The sequence below is a fragment of the Aythya fuligula genome, chromosome 2, assembly GCF_009819795.1.
Source record: "Aythya fuligula isolate bAytFul2 chromosome 2, bAytFul2.pri, whole genome shotgun sequence".
Taxonomy (NCBI): domain Eukaryota; kingdom Metazoa; phylum Chordata; class Aves; order Anseriformes; family Anatidae; genus Aythya; species Aythya fuligula.
In genome coordinates this window covers 57719942-57743512 of record NC_045560.1, presented here as the reverse complement: position 1 = coordinate 57743512, position 23571 = coordinate 57719942, and the positions used below count along the sequence as shown (strand labels likewise).

At 42.4% G+C, this 23571-nt stretch overlaps 1 protein-coding gene across 1 annotated transcript in view; it reads right to left on the bottom strand.

Annotated features, from left to right (window-relative positions):
* Positions 1–23571, bottom strand: part of EGFR (epidermal growth factor receptor) — a 155190-nt gene that overhangs the window by 10898 nt on the left and 120721 nt on the right. The window contains 13 exon segments of the mRNA XM_032181591.1: positions 1779–1925; positions 1927–1965; positions 6253–6351; positions 7090–7212; positions 8978–9119; positions 10563–10598; positions 16211–16368; positions 18451–18550; positions 20159–20291; positions 20914–21113; positions 21757–21847; positions 23029–23102; positions 23199–23325. Coding sequence (XP_032037482.1) covers positions 1779–1925; positions 1927–1965; positions 6253–6351; positions 7090–7212; positions 8978–9119; positions 10563–10598; positions 16211–16368; positions 18451–18550; positions 20159–20291; positions 20914–21113; positions 21757–21847; positions 23029–23102; positions 23199–23325 — 1469 coding nt within the window.

Sequence of the window (23571 nt, the reverse complement as noted above, 5' to 3'; positions counted from 1 at the left end):
AGTGTTTTTACACATGGTGTGTATATACTCTGTCATAACATTTGTCTGAATGACATGGCTGTGTACCTCAGTGAAAGATGATGTTTGCAAAAAATACAAAGAGAAATTATTTCAAAGCTGTGAAAACAGAAACAAAAACCTTCACAGTGGACTTGCCTCCCTGCTGGGTAGTTTCCAGACACAAATATCCTTGCTACAATTTTTCTCCTTCCCAAAAACAGTACATTTTAAAGAGTCAGAGAAAGTCAAAATATCAGGCTTGAACTTTATCAGATTAGTAACACCAGACTCATTGGTGGGAAAAAGCCATGCATGAGATTTATGAGGGCTTTGAGGAGAACTTCAGTACAGAGCGATCACAAAGGAGTGTGCTGAAGGTTCAAGCAGGCACTGGAGAGGGTGGAGGTTGCTATGGGTGAAAGTTGAACCGATGTGAAAAAAAAATCAACAGAAGCTAACAATTGTGAATGGCAACATTTCTGGCAAGTGCACAACAAATGTATTGCCCTGAGGATTGATTTGGGGGGACTGATTTTGCCACCTTAAAAAGCAATGAGGAGGAAGAGAAAAGGAGGAAAATGTGGCCTCCAGCTCATCCTCCAAAGCGAGTGAGACCTAGACAGTACAGTAATTGATTTCAAACGAGAGAGCAAAAATTAGTCAGAATAACAGCAGTTCACATCCCGGGTGGATGCATAAATAAAATTCATTTGCTGAGGAGATGTGCTGTAAGATAGTACACACACGCGAGATGAAAAATGTGCTCTTCAGTATACTTTTGTGGGTATGTTTCTGAGGGTCCTCAGCATGTTTCCTGAAAGGCAAACCACAGCACCAGGAGAGCCTGAGATGTATACAAGGTCTCAAGGGAACCGAATAGGCTGTAAGTTGATGTGGTTAACTTCAGGACCGGAGTTACTGAAATAAGCAGCAGCTGAGCACTTGGGCTTTGCAAACAGTGCTCACGTACAACAAATGTCATACAAAACTGCAGCTATTGTTTTTTCTCCATTCTTTCCTAACCTAACAATCTTCTAAACGCAGCATCTTGCCGCTAAAGGCTAGAGGCTGTACTTCTGTCTCCTTCGTTACACCTCTCTTTGGCTCTGTTGCTGAGTTTAGCACAAGCAGGCAGCCAGTGCTGGGTGTGATAATGATGCTTTTATTTGGCAACATGGCCCTTGCAATCAGATTACATGCACCAACTCAGTGCATATAAATTGCAGAGAGCAGACCTTGGCGTGCCTGAATGTCTTTTGGTCACACACAGCCTACACTACAGCTGAGCTGGTATTTATTAATCAGCAGTTTCGATCCCCAGACCACAGAGATTACAGCCTGAAAAATCAGAGTAATTCTCAGTGTCATATTTAACATCAGTGTTTGCCCTGTGGCACAGGCCAAAGAAATCCAGTAACTGAGGCAGCATTTTGGTTTCAGAATTGCCAAATTCTATTCCCTTCTCTGCCGCAGCTTCATTGCATCACCATCATTTCATTACTGGGTGTTTGGTTTGGACATAAATGCACTGGTGACAATATTACACTGCCTGGAGCAATTTGAAGAGATGATGAGGTTGCACAGCAGCTCAGAGATGGGTAGATTGCTGAAAACAAAGCAAGAGCTTAATGTTGTCCCTAAGGTTCTAGGAACCATGTGGGTGGGTGGAATATGGAGACTTACGATGGACAGGTAAGGGAACAAACACAACATGTTGCCAGATCACCAGGCTGCAGTCTGAGTCCTAGCTGCCCCTGGAGGTGTGCTGGTCAGCTTACCTTGGCAATTTGCACACACCAGTTGAGAAGGTACTGGGAGCCGATGTTGTCTTTGTGCTCTCGGATGTAATCGAGGAGGCAGCCGTAAGGCATAAGCTGGGTGATCAGTTGCACGGTGGAAGTCAGGCAGATTCCCAGCAGGCGGGCACACATGAGGATTGTCAACACTAGCCATCACATAAGCTTCCTGAGAAGGAAAAGAATGGGAAGAAAGTGATGTGAAACACTCCCTTCTGCGTGACAGAAATATTTAGAATGGCAGTATAAAAACAGTTTGTCGTTCAAGAGGTTGCTAAAATACTACATGCAAACTACATGCTGCCTATCAGATACAAAGTATTGCTGTCCGACTCTGTGGACCAAGTGTTTTCATGCAGTGTAAGGTCTAGATTTTGAACACTTGGATCATCACTGAGATGCAGGAGAAGAGACAGTCTCCTGCTACCGGTACACCAAGCAAACACTGGACATCAAGTCCTGGGGACAACGCTCACAGACCTAAGAAGAATTAAAAATCGATCAACCAGCTGGAACCTGATGGAAGTTCAGGGAACTGGCATTTAGTCTGGAGAAGAGGAGGGTCAGGGGAGCTGGGGGTCAAGCCTCTTCTTGCAGATAACTAGGGATAGGACTAGAGGGAATAGACCTCAAGTTATGCCAGGGGAGGTTCAGGTTGGAAATTAGGAGACATTTTTCTTAGAAAGTTTGGTGTAGGTGTTGGAACAGGTTGCCCAGGAGGTGGTGGAGTCACTGTCCCTGGGGGGTGTTCAATGAAAGGCGTGGACATGGTGCTTAGGGACATGGTTAGTGGGTGATAATTGGTGGTAGGGGGATGTTGACCAGATAACCTTGGAGGTCTTTTCCAACCTTAATGATTCTATGATTCTGTGATTTTAAACATCTAACTGCCAGGGACAACAAAGCTGTGAATGTGTCATATGGCTTTTTCCCTCCACATAATATTTCACAAATATGACTGGAACCAGCAGTTTGGAGACCTTCTGCACTTCTGTCAGGCTAGTACTAACCCAGAAAGTCAAAATTTGTCAGCTAGATGGGACTGACAGCTTACTTTTTAAGAGAACAAGACCTTTTGTCCATGTTTTTCTTTAGTCCATGTCAAACCAAACAAGTTAATAAGCAGGTCACCTCTTTAGAAACCTGAATACATCTTACTTTAAGCAACACTGGTGAAAATAATTGTCCCCAACTGGAAAAAAAAACTATTTAGACACATATAGCAATATGATATCAAGAAGGTATTTATAAATTTCATTAAAAACCCTATAATATAGCCTTTGGCCTACTGGAATTTGGAGTTTGAGTTTCATAAATGTATGAAAAAACTCTTCTTTCAAGCCTGGGTTCATCCTATGTAGCTTAGGTACCTGTGAAAGGTACTCAAGTACCTCCTCTTGCACTTTCTGCAGTTAAGAGGTTGGTGCCCTTCTCTTCAGAGGCTGGTGCAGTGTAACAGGGTCACATTAAAGCCCCACACTTCATGGTTCTGTATGCAAAAATTACTTATAGATTTAAATTAGATATTTATATTTGTATTGACCTCCTCTGTCAAGTTGAAAGAATGAATTCCAATAGGGAAAAAAATAGAGGCTGAAGTTTTTGTTTGTGTTGTTTTTGTACTACCTTATGTGTTCAATTTACATTATTTTAGTTTTAGACACTTTAAATCCCTTTGATTGAAAACTGACACAATGGGAAATACATGGGAAATTTTTCATGCATCTAACTTTTGTTCAGACATCATAACTCAGCATCTGGAGTGACACTAACTAATCATCCCTTGGCAACTGAGCATTAGATTAGGCAGCCCACTAAAGCCTAAAATAATAGTCAAGGTACAGTTGAGGCAGGGAAAGAAGCAAATCTACACTTTCTAAGAGGCTTAAGAAATGAAATACCGTAACACTAAAGGTCATCATCTAACAAGTTTTCCACAGATGTCACATAGTTGTATAGCTGGTAAGAACTATTATTAACAAAGATATTACCGCAATGACGTTCAAGAATAAACAACCCCAATTCTTAAGCAATAATGTTCTGGCCCTGGAATTGTTACTTGACGTGCCAGCCTAAGCAAAACATGATGTAATGCAGTTTCTTCTGAGGTGCTAATACTGCATTTGGTTTCTTTGTTTCAGAGCCTGTGGGATGAGAGTGGCCTCCAGGCAGCCAGATTAAAAACGATCTCCATCAGAACTGGATAAGGGATCCCCAACCTCCTGCAGAATATGAGGTTATTGAAAAACAATCTTTTGTCAAGGAGAGCGGTGATTCTGTAGGATAGTCAAGGAAAGATAAAAAGAAGAATGTGATGCACTCTTCACCTACGTAGATATTTACAGCAGCATTTTTTTAGAGAATCTTTGTGAATCTGCTGTGCGATGCTCTGATGGAAACAGAGACCAAAATACACTAATCTTACTAGGCTTCAAAACCCAGCAGTTGTACCGATGAAGGGCGTCTGTTCTTTGCGCTGTTTCCTTTTGGGATTCAGACCCACATTGTATTAATCTCAGCAGGGGCAAAAAAAAAAAAAAAAATCTGCAGACTCAGAGCTGTTCTCTCTTCTCCTGCCCATCTGCCTGTGCAGCCCTTACGGGGCTGACCTGGAGGCTAAGAACGGGAAGCTGAAGGTGCAGGGTGGGTGTATGGCCACACAGCTTTTGGAGAGCTTCCAGGTGCTGACGCTGCCTATTGCTTTTGGTATCTCAAAGTGAAACAGGCCACCGCCTCCTCTCAGGGAGCAGAAGGAACTATTGTCCGTCCAGGGTCCCTCTTAGTAGCCTAAGACCATTAAAGTGGGCCTTTGTTTCAACTGTTTATCTTGGAAATCTCTGCTGTATGCTCTGACCTGCTCCAAGTATGCTTGGTATTCAACAACAATCTTCTGAATTAGCCCTACCCTAATAAAGTCAGCAAGCGCTCGCCTGGATAATACGAACTAAAGCTGCTGTGCTTGTTCAATGCCTAGCGTGTTTCTGTAAGAGGAATCACCTTTAATTGGACATTATTATCTCTGAGGTTTCAGTGACCTTAAAAAGCTGGATGTGTAGCAAAAGGAGAGGAGCTTTTGGAGTCATTCCTCTGACTTCTTTCACCTGTATTTTTTTTTTTCCCCTGAAATACAGAATGAATTCTACCAACCATATCATCTAAAAAATGAACAGGAATGAAAAAAGCAAGAGCTTTTTGTTAAGCAACCTAATTCAATGGAAGAGAAAAGATAATGTGGGGATGCTATACAGAAATTAAGTGCTTTGATATCGCTGCAGAGCACGCAGTCCACGCATCTACTGTCCTGTCATCAGGATATCTTGCTCTGCTGAAGGCAGGATGCAGTACCGTAGGGTTATTAATTAGCCCCTCCTCCAGTAAACTGGGATTTAATGCAGTTCAGTGCAAAGCATCCTTTGTGAAGACTGTTCTATGCCTCCGTATCACTGTGAAGAGTGGAATGATAAGGTTTGTGCTGGAGCAGTGACCAGGGAGACCATGCGGGTTTGCGACCCAGTGAAGGGTGACACTTGTCTCGGGGCAAAGGGTGTTTGTAAACATGCACCACATGGCCCATCATTAACTAAAATCAGGATTGATATTGCTTCATGTCTTGGACCATCTATTCTGCTGCAATACACAATCTGTTAAAGTAGAATAACATGTTGGAGTAATGCTGTTTATTCAGGGTGATCAGAAAATCCCGGTGTGTTTCATTATCATCAGTAGCACAGGTAGTGGTTTGTTCACAGTTGATCATACTGATGCTTTCTGGTCTATGCTTGTTAACATCTTCCCCAGCTTGAACCACTTGAGACAAGCCTTTCTATCTGAGTTGCCATTTGCTGTCCAAAGCTGGATTTTTATTTATTTGTTTTAAAAATAATTTTCCTGTTAAAGTGGTTAACTTCCTAACCAAAAAGAAAAAAAAATCCACACAGACTTGCCCATGGCAGAAGGATTCCTGTGTTTAATTTAATGGTGCCATCACTTTCAAGTGGATTTATATTTAATTTAATACTATATAACTTTAATACTATGTAACTGAGCAACTAGCTTATGACAATCTGCAATGTCAGACATGTTTTTAATGTTCTTATTTGTACTGTCATAATGACAATGAATGACAAAATTCAAGGCCAGAGACATGAGAATAAAGAAAATGGGCTTAGCTGTAAATGTGTGTTTTGTATGGTTCTGCCCTCCCCTTATGTGCCAGTTCCTATCCCATGAGTTTAACATCAGTGATCAACTGCAAGCAAGGCCTTCATGGAAGACACAAAAACATTTGCCAGGCAATTGAATTATGGATGCAAATCAGCATAGTAGTTCTATATGAAGAATTCAGTTTGGGATGTTAAATATTTCTTGCCACCCAAAGTCCTGAAATCCCTTTAGCTGTTATAGAGGGAAATCCACAGACCACTGTCACCTTGGCAAAACAAACATGAAAACTTACATCAAGTATTTCCTTGTTGGCTTTTGGTGATGTAGCTTCTCTCAACTCTTTAATAGCAACAGGTATTTTAACCTTTTCCCCTTCTGGGATCCAAAGTCCCTATCAAAAAAAAGCACAAAGAATTACTCAGTCTCATACCTAACAGGTTAATTTTCACAATTACATATACATTTTACATCTTCTGAGAAGACATAAATATTTGGAGCAATGGCAAACAACAAAAATTTGGCAAGCAACATGTAAAAATCATTGTGTCATGTTGGTGTTAAGAGAATCCTGTCAATGGAATAGTATTTTCCTTTCTGTCACCTCTACCATACTTTTTTGAAAAAAAGACGTATTCATTACCGGTATAAATAGAGCGAGACATGCATGAAGAGCAACTTACATGGATAGGAATCTAATTAATTAGCACATCATGGCAACTGCATATGCAAAATCTTGCCAATTCCAATTTATAAATCATGGGATGAAATGAATTGGGATGTTTTCTTATGCAACAAGATGGCACCTATCCTGTACAAATAATCCAGCCCTAAACATACACAGTGACAGCTAGGTTTTTGTCTAACTGGTTCAGCGCTCTACATCTGTAGTGTCAGGAGGTCATTTAGCTGGGAGGTGAACCATGTGGAGCCATGAGGAAGCTCTGCTGCAGCACCTAGTGATGTAGGTGCCTGTTTTCAAAGGTCAGTGTTGTTTGTACCCCAAAGGTCTCAGCCACAGATGGAAGTCTGCTTCAGAAATAGACCTTTTAGATCCCAGTTCATGCTTTTTTGGGTGACTTTTGCATGTGGGAACAAGACAAAGAGGGAAGGAGAAACATCATAATCTTACCTTATAAACAGTGCCAAAAGCTCCGGAGCCTAAAACTTTGACCTTTTTAAATTCTGTTTCCTTTAAAATTCTCAGATGGGCCTGGTTTGGTGCCTCCCCACTGGGTGTCAGTGGTTCAACAAGCTGGTGCATACAGAAAAACAAGGCTTTAGAAGGACATACAGGCTGGGAGGACAGCAAGCAGCAAACTTTGTTGGGGGGAAATAAATCCTTAATTTAAAATAATGAACATTTTATTCCATGTGAAGTTTATGTGAGGATAGCTCCACTCTGACTTACAGCAATAAATATCTGGAGTTGATCCAAATTTCAGAGGTAAAATCAATCAAAACCAAGCTCCATGGAACCACTTCTGTCCCATGAAATTGCACAGTATGGCAACTGCCATTTTGAAGGAAAATGAAGGAATACTACTGTTCAAATGAAGATTTAGACATCAAAGACTTAAAACACATGGCATGAAGAACAGTGCAATTACCACAGATCTTAAATAAGATTAATTTTTTGAACTTGCAAATAAATTATAAAAATGTTTTAAATAATGTGCAAGAATCACCTGTAACATTTCAGGTTTAATCTTGTTTAATTAGATGAAATTCCCATGGTACTGGAGGTGGCTCTCCCAGACCACAGCACCAGGTTTACAAACAACAACTTAAACTGTGAGCACAATTCTTTCATCAATGCAAAAGGCAATGTTGAATTGACTGTTGATGTTTTAAAAATTTGATCTAAGCCTTATTGCAAACAGAAGTAATGCCCTCCAAACAGAGATATTTAACACTCTTTTTTTTTTTTTTTTTTTTTTTTTTAAATATAAGTCAGCTTTTTCCCTTTACTGATTTCCTTTTTCCTTTCCTTTGAATAAAACTATATTTAGGTAGATACAATCGTTTTTAGTGGACCAGTGACCTTTCTGTTGTGATGAAATATCCTAATTTTGTGGAGTCCAGAGGCTAAAATACAAGGTAAGCACAAACTGAACTCTGTTATTAAAACTGCAGAATAGAGCGGTAAGTAAAATATTATTAGGCAGCATACTGGAAAGCAGGACAGCTGTAAGGATTTTAGCAGTTTACTCTGCAAAGCCAGGGAGCACAGAAGGAAGCTGCAGTTATACTTTTAGCAGAATACCAAATACAATTTGCTACTTATTTACCAAGATCAGACTGGCAAGAGAAGGAGACTAATCGTGAAAGAACATCTTTAAATTGAGGAAAATGAATTTTGTAATTTCATATGTGAGGAACCCAGAGGGTAATGTTGTAACGCACATGAAACCTACACCGTGCAAAAAACAAAGCACTGTAGAAACCTCACTCATGCCCAACAGGGTAAACCACTCACTTTGATGTCTTAGTGTTTTTTGTGTGTTAAAAACAAAAAAAAGACCAGACACAAACACTTCCTTCATCCCTTTCCCTGCTCTCCTTTCTCATTTTTCTTATGAGGATCAGACTTACATCTGATCAAGGGGGTAACATTTTCAACAGTATCCAATTTGCTACTAGGCTTGTCTGGAGGGAGAAAGGTTTCAGTGCTAAGGGTCTAGGTGGCAAGGTAGCATGGATCAGCAAACACATTACACCTCACCCTAAGGCTTAGTCTTTTCCCCAATCTCAGTGATTGTCACTGGGATTTAGGCATCTAAATCCCCTAAAGCTTTGGAAAATTATATCCACAGGGATCAGACTTGAGATTAAGTGAGAAAGTGTTAAGTGCACGCTGCCTCTTTTCCAACAAGCGTGGCAGACGCCGTGTTAGTCAAGCCAAGAGCTTTTTCAGTTACAAAGCAGATCTGTGGTGCTTTAATCCTCTCATTTGAGGAGGTCGGGACCCACTGCCCCAAATAAAGCAGCCAGCTCTGAGATGCAACTGTGGCACTCACCTCCCTCTCCTGCAGCAGCCTGCGCAGGGTCCGCTTCCTCACGATGTGGCGCCGCCGCAAGTACAGGCCGATGCCCAAGCCAACTACAACCAGGCAGAGGAGCCCTCCGACAACGCCGGCTGCGATGGATGGGATTTTGGAGCTGCAACACAATACGGGATGCGGAAAGAGAAAAAAAAATGCTTAGGTGTATGATTAAAAAACAAAACAAAACAAAAAAACACAATAAACCTAGAGGGGCTGCATGTAGCCTCAGGTTTTGACCAAACATATTGTCTGCACACCTCCTTAAACCTATTTGATATTTCACGTCTCTTGAGTCTCAATATTTTTAAGTTCCTCACCCCAGTGATTGTGTTTATTGTTTTCTTCTTCAAGGAAAACTGAAAAATCAAAACAACTGAGCTGAGATGAGACCATCCGGACTTTTACTGTGCTTGGCAGTGCAGCTTTCTCCTCCACTGCTCCGTCACCTCCTCCTCCCTCTGCATGTCATTTCTGCACAGCCTTCTGCATTTATCATTTCTGTGACATTTGCTTTGCTGGGTTTGTACTTTTGTTCCAGATTTGCAAGGCCCTCGCTTATTACATCAAGGCACTTTTGTTTCTCTTTGAAAATTATGGAGAAAAGGCTCTCCATATAGATGACGCATCGACAACTTTGTACACACAAAGAGAAGGTGATATTAAGAAGGAATACACAGTTGGGATACTGGCAATGAAGCTGTTGACAGCTCACCATTATGACAGGATGCGTGGTTTACGATGTTCTTGAAATCACTGGCCCTTCTACCCCAGTACAAAATGTCTGAGGCTGGGTAATGTGTGAACTGTCTGTGTGTACTGATTCCTGCCTGTTTATTGGTCTGGTTGGTTTCAAACTTAAATTGAAAAGAAAAACCTGTTTTCCAAGGTTGTCTTTTGGACTGTACTTGGAGATCCAACACAGCTCTTTATAAGCTGCCCCAGGGGTTACTATTAAATAAAGTCACTTTTTAACAGTTCTTCTAGGCTGATTTTGTCTTTCCATAGTCTTAGTGGCTAGAAACTAAATCCCTCTTAGTCAGAGAAACATGCTGACTTGTTGCATGTTCTTAAGCAAACCATGAGGCCAAACAATGCAAAATAAGATCTTGTGTGAAGAATGAATGCCCATCTATGCATTGAGAGGTTTGAGATACAGAAATTGCTGGGCTGGAAAAGCCCCTAGGGGCCTGCAATTAATTCCCTGTAATGCAGATAACCATATCAATCCTAAACATATCTCTTTCCACCTCTAGATCATTATTCTTTTGTTTTCCAGCTCCTCCTTTTGTTCTCAAGTAACAGAACCCAGGTCTCACCTTGACCTTCTTTTTGACAAGCTAAGCAGAACAAGGTTTTGGAGTCTCATGCTAGTAGGAAATTTCTCAATTATTTAGTCATTTTTATAGAGCCTGCCCTAATCTGTCACTTCTCCCTACATATCTCCCTACATATTCTTTACAGAATGTTAGTCCCAGTGTTGCAGTGTCCAGCACAGAAATGTAAACACACATGCATTCTTTCCAGCTCTGTCATTAATTGTATCAGATGAAATACTCACCCATTTGGACAGCCTTCAAGACCTGGTCCTTTGCACCTGTAAAAACAAATGAATGTTACAAACATATTAGCTCTGGCATACCTACTGCTATAACTCCAGCTAAGAGTGCTACTGATGAAAACTTTGTGTTTCAGAGCAGTTCAAGGTATTCATAATGATCATGCACTCTATTAAATATCAGTCAACTGCTTTGCTCCAGAAGCTTTTACACAGAGGCATAGTTATGCTATGGACTCATTATAAAGAGTACTTTAAAACAGCATTCTGTGATGTGTTAGAATGGAGAGAAGACATAGATACACAGAATAAAAATGGACCTAGAGTCTCTGAATCTATGAAAATACATCTGTGCTTCCTACATGTGCTGTCCTATCCATGCAGCTCAGTCAAACTGAGGCTGCACAAAATATCTGGCCACAGAGGCAGCTGTGGGGTGGCCAGCGTGCAATCAGCCAGCACACTGGCTCTGCGTGGACATTTGTATTAGCATAGAAGCTCAGGGCTGACTGTGGAGGAAGACAGGAGCAGCCTCTCCCCTATCCAAGGGCAGAAAGCTATATGGAAACACACTGCTGCAGATCCTCCTGCATAATCCATGTTTCCTGAGAAGCAAAAGATTACAATTTCCAGACTTCCTATTGCAAAGGAAAACGTCAGTAGCAGATACATGGTCCCAACAGAAAACAGCATTTCACAATCCTTGCTTTAGCTAAAGTGTTTTCTCATGTGTCTGTTGTATTTTTCTTTCACAATCGAAGATCTCATGCCACTGGCAATGTAAACAGGCATGACAGTTACCCAGAGAGACAGAAACTCTACTAGCAAGTCATTCTCCCTCCATTTAAAATGCTCCAAATTAATTTTGGCAGCCCGATGCAAAAAACAGCACAGATGAAAACACATTCACTTGATGGTCTAGTGGGCATGAGAAGCACCATGCATTCCCTAAGTGCTGCTGGGCTACAAGACGTATGCTCTTCATGGAATTGTGGTCTTTGTGGTGCCTACCAAGGAAGGAGAGCATTACAGAGGGGATTACATCACCACTGAAAAACAGAGCACAGCAAAGAGAAAAGTCCAGTTTGTGGTATCCGCTCCCTGTGCTGACTCGAAGAAGGTGCATCATTCCAAAGCAACGCCAGAGGAGGTCAAGCAGGGGGTAAGGAGTGAACCCATGCCAGGAAAAGTGCTCTGAGTTCCCTCTTGCTGGGAGGAGGAAACAAAAATTTCAAGATGGCAGGTGGGGCTGAAGATTTTATCTCACAGCTTGATCGTAGGTCTGGAGGAGGAAGAGGGGAAGCAACCACTCATTTTATTGCGTTTTTGTTTATTTGTTTGGTTTCATTACTCTGATCTTCCCCCGTGTATTTGCCTTGTTTCAGGGCCAACACAGTGCTCCAAGGCCCAGCATCTGGAAGGTCTTGTGAGTTCACTGGGCTCCCATGCAAGAATGTGCATCCTGGTGTCCTGGACATGCTGGAAGTACTGCGCACACTGGTTCCCAGATTCTGGGCACCCAGCTCTGTTAGCATTCTCTGTCTGCCTACAGTTTGTTTTGTTTGCTTGGTTGTGTAACTAAGCACAATGAGGCTGTACATGCAGAGCAGAACCACCAGCTTCCCTATGGTCACAGGAAACATATCTCACTTTGCACCAGGCTCCTTTCTTTGGGCGCCTGAAAGAAAACTGATCTAGGACCCAAGACCTCATCCTATCACACTATATCAATCACATGCATAGGAATTTCTCTATGTTAATGCAACAAACCATATACAACTTCTCCTGATAATGGACATGAAATTAAAAATACATTATTCCAGAATGTGACTGGGTTCCCTCAGATTAACTCTTTCTAAAATTCTGTTTTTCGATGATACTTTATGATTGCAAAACCTCCATGAACTTCATAACAGCAAAAAAAGTTGTCTGCGGGGATACTATCCACAGTCTGAGGAATGACTGACCAGTTATTTTCCTAGACCAGAAAGTGGGAGGAGGAGAGGTGTAGATTTTCATCTGTACCCTTTCTTTTTTAAAAATTATTTCCCACACAAATCCATCAGTACCAAGTCTAGTGGGATAAAGTTAAAAGGTATTCGTGAAGAAAATGATGGATCAGCTTGTGCTTTTCAAATCCCATGTGATTTTCTGATTCATTTCACAAGTCAAAGAAGAAACAAAGCCTATGACAAATATCCATCCAAGACTAAATATAGCCATCTTTTTTAATGTGGAATTTTATGATGACACCCAACATAAGTAACCCAGGTTTTATGGAATCTAAACAATCACTTTTTCCATCCTTGAATCATTTTTCTTCTGCTTACAGAAACTAAAATGAGAAATGTGACCTTGTGTTATAAACTGCCTCAAGATCTTATGGATGTATTGGATGGAATCTAGCAGTAGTTGTAGTCTCTGAAATATTTCTCTACTTATTGGAAAATTAGTGCTGTGTACAGTCCCTGAAACTATTACATCCTGAACTCAGCATTTCATCTGTCTACATAAATATTACTTGTCCCAGTGCAGACACAGCTATTTATTTCCCAAATCCATCAAGATTTTAACAACTTTCTCCTCGACCTATAGTTCCTAATTTGATGTAATACAGCCACGTTGCTATGATTTATGGCCTTTCAGAGGGGACTCATGCTTTAACAGCACAAGTCCTCAGTTACTTCACAGTCATAAAAGAAATGGAAAACCATTGGGTTTTTCAAAGCCTTACAAGAACTTTCTTCTGCCTGTTCTTTCTGATTAACCTTCAGAGCACGACAAAGGCATAGAATATGTGCTGTGCTGCTGCAAGCTTCTCTCTCAGACCCCTGTCCACCTTCTCACCCACCTCTAAATTCCCATGGGGCATTAACAAGAAGAACAGTAAGACGTAATGTTGGTAGTGACTCTGGAGGCTGGACCCTTCAGCCAGTACTATTAACTATGGTTGTGGCACCTCTCTTTCTTGTTCTTCCACCCCACTGGCCGTGGCTGAATTTAATTCTTATACTCTGGGAGAGTCGCAAGGGAAAAACAGATCTCTCAACATGGAGCAAAATAATCAAGCTGGTGTGCTTCATTAGTTGCTGGAGGTATGAACTGGGTAATTTCAGGACTTTTGGGACATTTCTGTCTTTAATGGAGCATATTTTCTCAGCTGCACTACAAGCAGAGCAGAAAGAAGCTGGTGTAAAAAATCCCCAAGCAGTTATAGGGGAAATGGGGGAGAAGTCTTTTGGGCTGAACAGGAGAAAGCTACCTCCCTTCTGTTTTCTAATGAAAGCCAAACAAGCAACTCAGCAAAGAAAGTTAGGCTAGATGAGATTTGTCACAGCAATATAAAGGAGGTGATGCACTGCAAGTACTACAAAAGTTAAAACCCAAATTTGAGACAAAGCTCAGTTGGGGAGAGAGGTCCTGTTTACTTGCAGCTTCTTTGGATAAAGAAATTAGAGCCAGATCCTGGAAAACTGAACTTGTATGAATACTGAACTCAACACATGTAATAAAATTCTGTGCCTCTGTACATGATATTGGACAGGGACAGAAATAAAGAAGTTGTTTCTTGTCATACAGAAATCGCTGAGACTGTGTTTTTTAAAGACGCAAAAACTTTGTGAGACAGATGTTTTCCACCCACTGCTGAACAGATCACATTCCCGCAGCACAAGGAGGGAAAGGCGTGAAGATGACTAAGTGGCATTACTGATTGATTGCCTTCATGGGGAAAATGCTGTGCTGGGCTGCACGTTCCCACATGGTGCCTCTGCCACTGGCTCCCTACCCATCAATGCCCTTGGTCTCAGAAGTCCCATCTGTAAAACAAAAATAGCAACACTACGTTCCTCCAGCTCTCTTAAGCCCATCAGAGGTACAGCCTATTTCTTCTGCCACATTCGGGCAGCAATTTGAGCATGTCCACCACGTAACTGTGGCAAACTTAGCCCAGCCCTTTCATGTAAATGATAAAATAGGCACTACTTTTTTTTTTTTTTTTTTTTTTTTTGTCTCCTGTGGTACATTCTTGGCTGCTAAAGCCAAGTAGGAGTTGATGAGCTCTGCTCTGGGGACTTGTTTGTGCACAAAATGCAACTGCAAGTCTTGCAGTTACATTCCCGTCTGGCAGATTATTTTCCCTGAGTTTGTATTCATTAAAGTCTAGCATTTGATCCTGCTACCAAGGCCACCCAGTTGAAAGACTTGTTCAGATGTGGTTACTGGTTATGCTGATCCAGTAACTGGCCACATGGAAATCCAATATCCTTCTTATGAAGGATTTCTGCATGAAAATGTGGCCAGTTATAAGAAGGATATTGGCTCACGGTGGCCAGTTTGTATCGGTAGAAACTGATGATCACAGGTATTGAGGTCATTAATAAAGATCAAAGCTATTAAGATCCCTTTTCAACTGAGTTAATCTCTTATTATAATTGTGATGGGAAGCTGCGATGAGCTTTGCCTGCAATTGTAACAAGACTCAGGGGTCACCGCTGTAAATCACGGCAAATACACTTTGCTGTTGCAGCTGCCATCTGAAAATAAGAGCACTGAGTTCCCTACGTCATAGCCTGAGAAGCACTAGGGAGGCCAGTTGCTTGCCCTCTTAGCCCTTCTCCTGTGGTCCATGAAGGTGAGGACCTGGGCACTCTATTTTTTCATGACCAGACAGTTGACCGAGGTAAATATACAGTGGAATAATGGTTGGTCTGATTGTAGCTGGAGAACAAATGATGTTAAAACTTCTCTCTTGCAACACATACTATGGAAGGATTTTTGATTGGACAGATACTGCAGGTTACAGGTCAGATGTCTGTGAAGGAAAAGACACCAAACATGGGTTGTCTTTTGCTCTGAAAGCATTATAACGCAACAACCTAATCTGAAACCCCACACCTTACTGCGCATCCCGTGTCCTTTGCAGGTTGGAAACCATCAGAGGACATGGGTGCAGCCTGGTCACTTACTGTCACGTAGGTAAAAGCCAGATGAATTCACAGGTCATTAAAGGGGGCAGTTCAACCATTCCCCAAATGAGGACAAAAGCAGTATGTGCAGATTGGGTTTACTGTGATGCCCATTGATTAAAGCCACTCAGGAGGCAAGTGAAGCTTTAAACCAGACTACGTGGTACCATATTGAAAAAGAGAAAAAGAAAGAAAATCAGTGTGGTATCCCACAGGGATTTCCCTTCAAAAAAATCAAAGGTGTTGAGAAAAATGGGTCCCAGGAACTCAGCATCCACCAGATGTCACTGATGTTCCTCCCCAAAACAGAGGACCCAGTACCCAGCCAGGTGGAAAAAAAGGAAAAATAACAAAAAAGGGCACTACTATTGGGTGAGTTCTGTAAAATTCCAGAAAGTTTCCTATCTAAATAAGCAAAAAAAACCCAAAACTTTCTCAAATCCCCTAAAGCTTTTTTTTTTTTTTTTCAGCTGTGTAAAGAAGTGCCATTGAACTTTTCCTATTTACAAAGTCCACTGTACTCTGCGTAGTTTACCTGTGTATGCCTGACCTCTTTCACTTCCTGCTATATTTTGTTCTTGGTGCTTTGTAATAGGGGAGAAGTCAGGAAGGGAAAGAGCCTGATATGAGCCATTCCTTTGCTTTTTACTTTTTCTTCTCCATTCGGACCCAGGTTTTACTCACCCCCGTGTACAGTTTGGATGGCAGAGCTGGCAAACAGAGTTGGCATCTGCATACTTCCAGACGAGGGTATCGTTTTCACCCAGCACTCCTGCAGGACAGGTTTTCACACAGTGGGGGCCATCTATAAAATGGGCACACTTCATGCAATGGTCTGGGCCCTGGAGAGAAACCAAGAGACAACTTGTTTGTGATGCCTTTATATTGGTCTATTCAGAAGGAAATGCAAAAGATAAATCTACATGCATTCGACGGCAGCAAGTTTTTAGCATCTTGTGGTTTTATTACCTAGCTACCTAAAAGCTTACAAGTATTTTCTCTTGTAGGATGAACTGTACAAAAAGCAGTACCTGATGTCTAAAGCTAATACTTCATTGAGTTTCCTCTGCCTGATGGGAAAGCTCACATTTTTCATTTAAAATGAGGAATAATTTAATGACACCCCGACAAGGCATAAGTTGAAAAGCAGAGGGCTAGGCTGTTTTCTGGTGCAATCTACTATATTGAATGATTTAAAATGATGGAGCTAGGCCTCCTTATCCCTCCTAAAGTACTGGCCCCAAATCATTATTTTCCTGGTTTCTCAGCACAGCTTCCCTCCTCCATTTTCGAGAAGCACAGGAAATGGAGGCAACCCAAGGATGCCATGCATTTTCTACTTTGAATAGCAATTCATTTGTGCTTAAAGGCACTGCCTTTAGCCATTTTTGGCAGAACTATTTTTACTCAGACTGTAACAGCACCAGGAATACCGTAAATATTTTAGAGCAGGGAAACCAGCAGTTCTGGGTCAAATTCTATTACAGAAAGCAAACAAAAAAATTATACCATATCTACAGTGCTGGTTTCAGTGGGACTACAGTAAGACAAGTTATGTGAAGATTACTTTAATTACTGCAATGTCTAAGGGCCACTACAATGACTAATTAGTAGACGCTGGGCAAATGTGGAACAAGGGGTGGTCACTGCCCGAAGGAGCTTATGATGTTAACAACATCCTTTAGGCAATGGTGGTCTAAGCTGGAAGGGAGGATGGAAATACTTCACATTACTGAGCAGTGACTCCTCGGACTGATGGGCAAGGGTTGAACACTCAGTGACTGCAGGAGATGGTATGATGCGTTTTAAAGAGTTGGACTAAGGAGCACAGAGTAGGATCTGTGATGGAAGCAGGAGATTCGATTTCAATTAGCAAAAAGGTCTAACTGAGACAGTGGATGCATTAATGAGAATGAGAATTTTACAATTAAGATATGGGTTTAATCTGATTAATCACAGAATTTTCTAGGTTGGAAGAGACCTCAAGGTCATCGAGTCCAACCTCCAACCTAACGCTAACAGCCCTCCACTAAACCATATCCCTAAGCTCTACATCTAAACGTCTTTTGAAGACTTCCAGGGATGGTGACTCCACCACTTCCCTGGGCAGCCTGTTCCAATGCCTCACAAAGAATTAAGAACAAATAATTTTTCACAGTTGCCAAACTGGACATTTCATGACATGAGAATATTCTAAAAATTAAAGAACAAAATTGAGGAAGATTCTGGATGCCTGGAAAGAGTATACTATATTGGCTTTTGAAGAAGGAGCTTTTGTAAGAATTTGGAAACTATAAGCATGAAAATCCCATCATTTTGTTTTGATTACCTTTCTTTGATCTTAATTTACACCTGCAATTACTTTAACATTGGCTATATACTTTAACCTAGTTAGAGGAAGGAATGCAGTTTTAAGTAAAAATTGTTTCCTGAATATTGTCCAGAAAATATTTTTAATCACAATTTTATCATGGCTTTCCAAGTGAGAAAAGCTACTGTATTAATCCAGTATGTTAGCATTTTTTTCCTGTGAATAAGGATGTGTAATATTTTTTTCACGCCAACTTGGCTGTTCAATAACTACATGTTCCAAAAATGTTCACCACATTAGCATATCTTCACATATGTAAGTAATCCTTACTTTTTTTTTCTGTAAAAGGACATAAGAAAGAAAGGCCCTACAATGCCTGCGATTCTAGGGCTGTCTTGATTATGTACGTGGCAGGGGACACCAAAGAGAAATACATCCTGAAGTTCCCTCTCCTGGTTTTGTCTTCCTACCCCCAGATCTTACCCTCTAATTCACCCCATCTCTGCCTGATCCTGGAGAAGGGTAAAAGGGAATTCAGGATTATGTCAACGAGGGGAATACATATGGGTGCACAGTCTTAGGTACAGGTTTGTTAAACTGAGTCTGCCCTTACAGGTCCAGTGCAGGTTGCGTTGTAAGCAGTGGAGTTCTGTACCAGGCACTCTGGGTGGCAGGGGAGGCATTTGGAATCCCTTTCAAACTCTCGTGGCTCCCTGGAAAAAAAAATAAAAAAGAGAAATCATAAAAACTCAGCTACTTCGTGAGTGATAAAATCTTGTCGTCTCTCCTCTTCCTGGCTTTTCCAGTTTAAGTCCATCAAGATGATTGTCCTGAGACAGAGGAGGTGCAGGGGAACCATCCTGGCCGGTGGCAGCAGCAGGGGCACTAGCTCAGCACAACAAGGGAGAGGTAAGGGAAAGGGAAATTTGGGTGACAGCAGAACACATGGCACTGTGGGCTGCATGCTACAAATTAGTTTACTTTCCGTTTTAAGCTAATGACATAGGATATTCTCAAAGATTTCCACGGGCTTTTAAACGGTAGTAATGCAGAGAGATCAGTAAAAACATTTCAAATGATTCCAAGGCTCCAAATAATAATTAGGAAAGTTAAACAGCAATGCACTGATAATTAAATTCATGCCCTCCCTACAACACACAATGAATCATTAAAATATGAAAGTTGGGAACAGATGGTTTCAATAGCAATAAAGCTGTTCCACTTCAAGTAATGGTGTTATTAATTAAAGTAAATCTACCCATCATACAACACAAAAAATGCCCAGATCTGCCCTTCGGGTCATAATAGCTGCTGGAGGGAATTCACTTATAAAAAAGACAGCTGCTGAATGGCAAGTTGCTAGACAAATACAAACATCATGGGCATCAGCACCCTGTCAAGTACTTGCTTAATACGAATGATTTTAAAAGCACAACTTTGAGAGATTTATTAAGAAACAAAAGTAGAAGTGTTTACACCAACAAAATTATGATGGGAAAGCGTTTGTCTAATGCATGTTACTGAAGATCAGCATATTTTTTGGTCCTAGCCATGCCTTCCCTGCCCACATCACCTGCTGAACTGACTGAAAAAAACAGCCGCCGTCCTGACAGAAAGGCATCAATATATTTTCCTCAGCTCGAGCAAAGCTGAAACAATAATTTTGCCTGAAATTGCTGCTCCCACTGTTCTTCAGACGAAGGCTAATTTTCCCTCCACTGTGACTCTGCAGGGCAAGCTGCTTACCTGGCTGGTGGCCAGGAGCTCCCTGCCACCTCAGTGGGAGCCCCCCAGGCACCCTGGGGTAGCCTCTGACCTCCTGAAACATGTCCAGAAAATCCATCACCTTGAGCATACCTAAGGGTCCCTTTGCAGTGTGTGACTTCAGGGGGTGACTGCATTCCCAGTGACTACAACTGGCTCTGAATCTTGACAGATGTGCTTAACGTGACAGGCTTGGCTTGGATTTTCAGGGGTTTTAAGCTCCTTTATGTCGTATGGGAAGGAAGGATAGTGGTTGGCCTCCTTGGGCCTGCTGATAGCCTCCCGGCAGGCCTGGGGCAATTTATTCACATTGGTAGCTGTGCTGGGAGCACACTCCTGGGCAATGCCAACCAGGGAAGGAGAGTTACCTCTGCTCCCAGCTTTTCTCTGCTGGGGCACAGTGCTCAGCTCAGACTAACACCCTTGCCAAGTGGGTGAAATCTGGAGCAACCAGAGACCCTCTGGGTTGCTTACTTTCTAGCCACATGCATTCTAAAATCAATACCCCCCTCCCCCAAATCATTGCCAAAACCCCAAGCACCCCCCAGGTCCCTTACCCTTGCAGGATGTTGCACTGTTTCACACACTCCTTCTGACGACCGAAAAACCTGCAGGAGAAGCAGTGGAAGGGCCCTGGGCCCCAGCAGCCCACGTCCGAGCACAAGGGGTCACACACGTGCCTCTCAGCAGCTGAGAGGGGGAGAGAGAAAAGAGAAGAAGCTGTAAGCTTCAAGGCAGGAGAGAGGGTAGACACAGCATGGCAAACGAGTCTATCCTGACAGCCAGTTTTTCCAAACTATTCCATAGAAGACAAGAACAGTCCTGGTAGTGTGGAAGAGGAATAATATTGGTTCTCATAATTCCCAAAGCCTGAAATCAGGAGCAATTCCTGGCCTTTCAAAATAAAAATGAGTTCTGTGACCACCCAACAGCCATACAGTAAAGCTGAACCAGTATCAGAGGAGATATATATTCCAAAATGAAAAAAAAAAAAATCATATTTTGCAAAGAGAAATAATTAGATTTTGGCTAAGGGAGCACTGCAACATGCATGAACAACCTTGCCAAACAATTCTGATGTTCAGAGCAGGCTTCTGTGTCCGTCAACCTATGTGGTTTCACTGGGCACATAACAGGACAGTTATGGTCACAATAGTCACCACGAAGCCCACGTCCTCTGTAGACGAATCTTTCTTTCCCTGTCTCCAACAAAGCAGTACCGCTGATGAATTTTGCAGCCAGGGGGATGCTCAAATTACTTTTGCATTTTAGCATGAGCTTCCGTGGGTGCAAGAAGGTAGCTCTGACTTACCACACTCATTTTTATTTCTGTTCTGTATGATTTTAGTTTTCTGACTCTGAGTAGCAAAGAGGCTGTGCCAGTTCATGCTATCAGCATAGCAGAGGTTCTTGTTCTTCATAATGGCAACATCTCCATCACTTATTTCCTTGAGGGAGCGCAGCCCTAAGGACTGTATTTTCAAATTGACAACAGCAAGGGAATACTGGCCACTGAAATGGAGAAAACACACAGAAGAAGGAGGGTTAGTAAACAGGGTTGTACTTGGAACGTTTTTCTTTTGGTTTTCAAATGTGTTGCTGCATAATGATTTTTTTTCAACTGCAAATTCAAAGCTAAATCTGGCAGGACGTGTGCACTCTGTCAATGAATGATGTGCAATGATGGCAGTAGGTAGAACAGCTATTTCACACGGGTCCACAAACACATCTTTCCTTTCGGGCCAAGCCCAGGTGGGTGCTGGATGCTCTGCTATTGTCTGCTCTGCCTGGCAGCTACCATCTCCATCTCCGACTGCCCACCAAGCCCCAGACTGAATGTCTTCAACCCCAAAGTGCTTCTGATCACATCATAAGTTGTCTGGCACCCTCAGCCCTGTACACTTACAGGCTAGGTGGGGAGAGCACAGTCTTTAGAGCAGGCTCATTGCATCCCCCTAAAAGCAGTGCAGAGTTGCAGGTTTGATTCCACTCAACTGCTACAAAAACAGTGCTCAACACCTCAGAGGTTATTTCCCATTTGGCATCGGTTTTGTGACAACCCCGTCTCCCTGTGCTAGATACCCTGGTGTGCTCAGAGAAACGCAGCTCTCAAGAGAACTCCTTTTACAGGCAGCCTGGCATGTGATTTACTTACTGCTGCTTGGTGCGGCCCCGGATAATCTCCAGATTTTCAAAAGCGTAGAGATCAGTAGCATTATCAGGCCACGCCTGAATCAACAAAAATCCTGAAATGAAGAAAAGAAGATTAAAAATATATAACAATAATGCAAATGCGGTCATTGTTGGAGGTGAAATGTCCCCCTCCTGTCAGCTTCTCCTGAGCTGGGAGAAGGCACTTGTACTTTCCATGTGCTTTTCTGAGAATCTCAAAATGAGACATGACATTTCAGGGCTATTTGCAAACACCGTTTTGTAAACAGTTTACTCTTTAGCCCACCACGAGGGCTGAGGAGCGCCAGAGAACAGTGTGTCAGGGAACTGCACATCCTGCCACGCTGAGCCACCAGTGACAACTCCTGCCAGCGAGCACCCTGCCTGAGAGGCTGCAGGAGCGAGGCACTGCCCTGTCTCCTCTGTGAGGTGCCCCTGGGCAAGAGGAAAATTGGGCAGAAAGCAGGAATGGTGCAGAACAGACAGCCGCTCAGTGTGTGTTTGCTGTGACAAGCAAATTTCCCTGCTAAGCTGAGGCATACTGGAGGAGGTAAAGGATTTGGGAAATTGCATGCCACTGTATGAATCTCTGAGGTTAGTCACTGCTGCCCTGAAGGGAACAAGGCAGGTAAAAGAGAAAGGGAAAAAAGGTAGTCTGCAGCCACATCCATGGGCCCAGCTCTGACATCATACTTATTTTATAATGGGATGAACAAAATTACTTTTAATAGATACTTGTACCAGCCTGCAGCCAAGTGCTCTGGTGGCTGCGTTGTGCTGGCGGAGCTGTGCTTACCCCCAGGAAGGGCTCGACAGGCTGGGGAGGTGTCCTCTCCAGCGGAGTGATGCAAGGCAAGGCACTGAACACGCTTCCCTAAGGAGTTGCTGAAAGGTTTTCCACAAATAGAAACACTTGGCTTTTTTTAGCTGGAGGGGCACGCCCCTGCATCACCACATACTTCTTGGGTGGCTGGGGATTGCTTCTGCTTTCGTTCCTCGCTAGGGCTGACAATTAGGCAGAAGGGATGGTCTGCCATAACCACACACCTTGGACAGGAGGCCAGTACAGGTTACCTGGGTGTAACACTGGCAAAATGCTGCTGACCACCTTTGTGAGGGGTGACCCTCAGAAGCTCAGAGACAGAAACAATTAGCCCGCACTTCTCCTCACAGGCTTGAAAACTTCCCTGGTCTTGCTTTGGGTTTTTAGCAGTACCGGTTAGAAAACGTCTCACACTTAGCACGCATCACTGACCTGATATTTCTTTGACTGTTTTGAAGACATCCAGCTTCTTAGGGTCAAGGGGCAGTGTCTTTGTGAAGGCATCCCTGAAACAAAATGAATGAGGAATTGGGAGAATGGATCAGCCTGAATTTCTCCCTAGCGCCTCTCCTCCAGTGCTCAATGACCAGCTTGCAACTCACCCTAGAAATGCAACTGGGAGAATGCTGACATCCCCATTGATCTTTGTACAGTTTTTGAAGGAATCAATGTTTGTGGCATTTATGGAGAGAATCCCTTTCAGTTCACCTATTCCGATGCCATTGCACACTGTTAAAGTAGAGACATGAAAATCAGGGGGAGAAGAGAGAAGCATAATCACATGTAATGGAATAAACATGAAAATACTGCTAGTTCAGAAAACACTCCCACTTGGTCAATCCCACCTCTGTAAGATCTCGTAGATCTTTTGTCTACTATTGCTTTTCAGAAAATGCCAAAGAACAAACGTTTCTTGCTTGTACAGCTGTGCAGCTCTGGTCCTAGCATCTCTGCACACAGGCTCTGGCACATGCC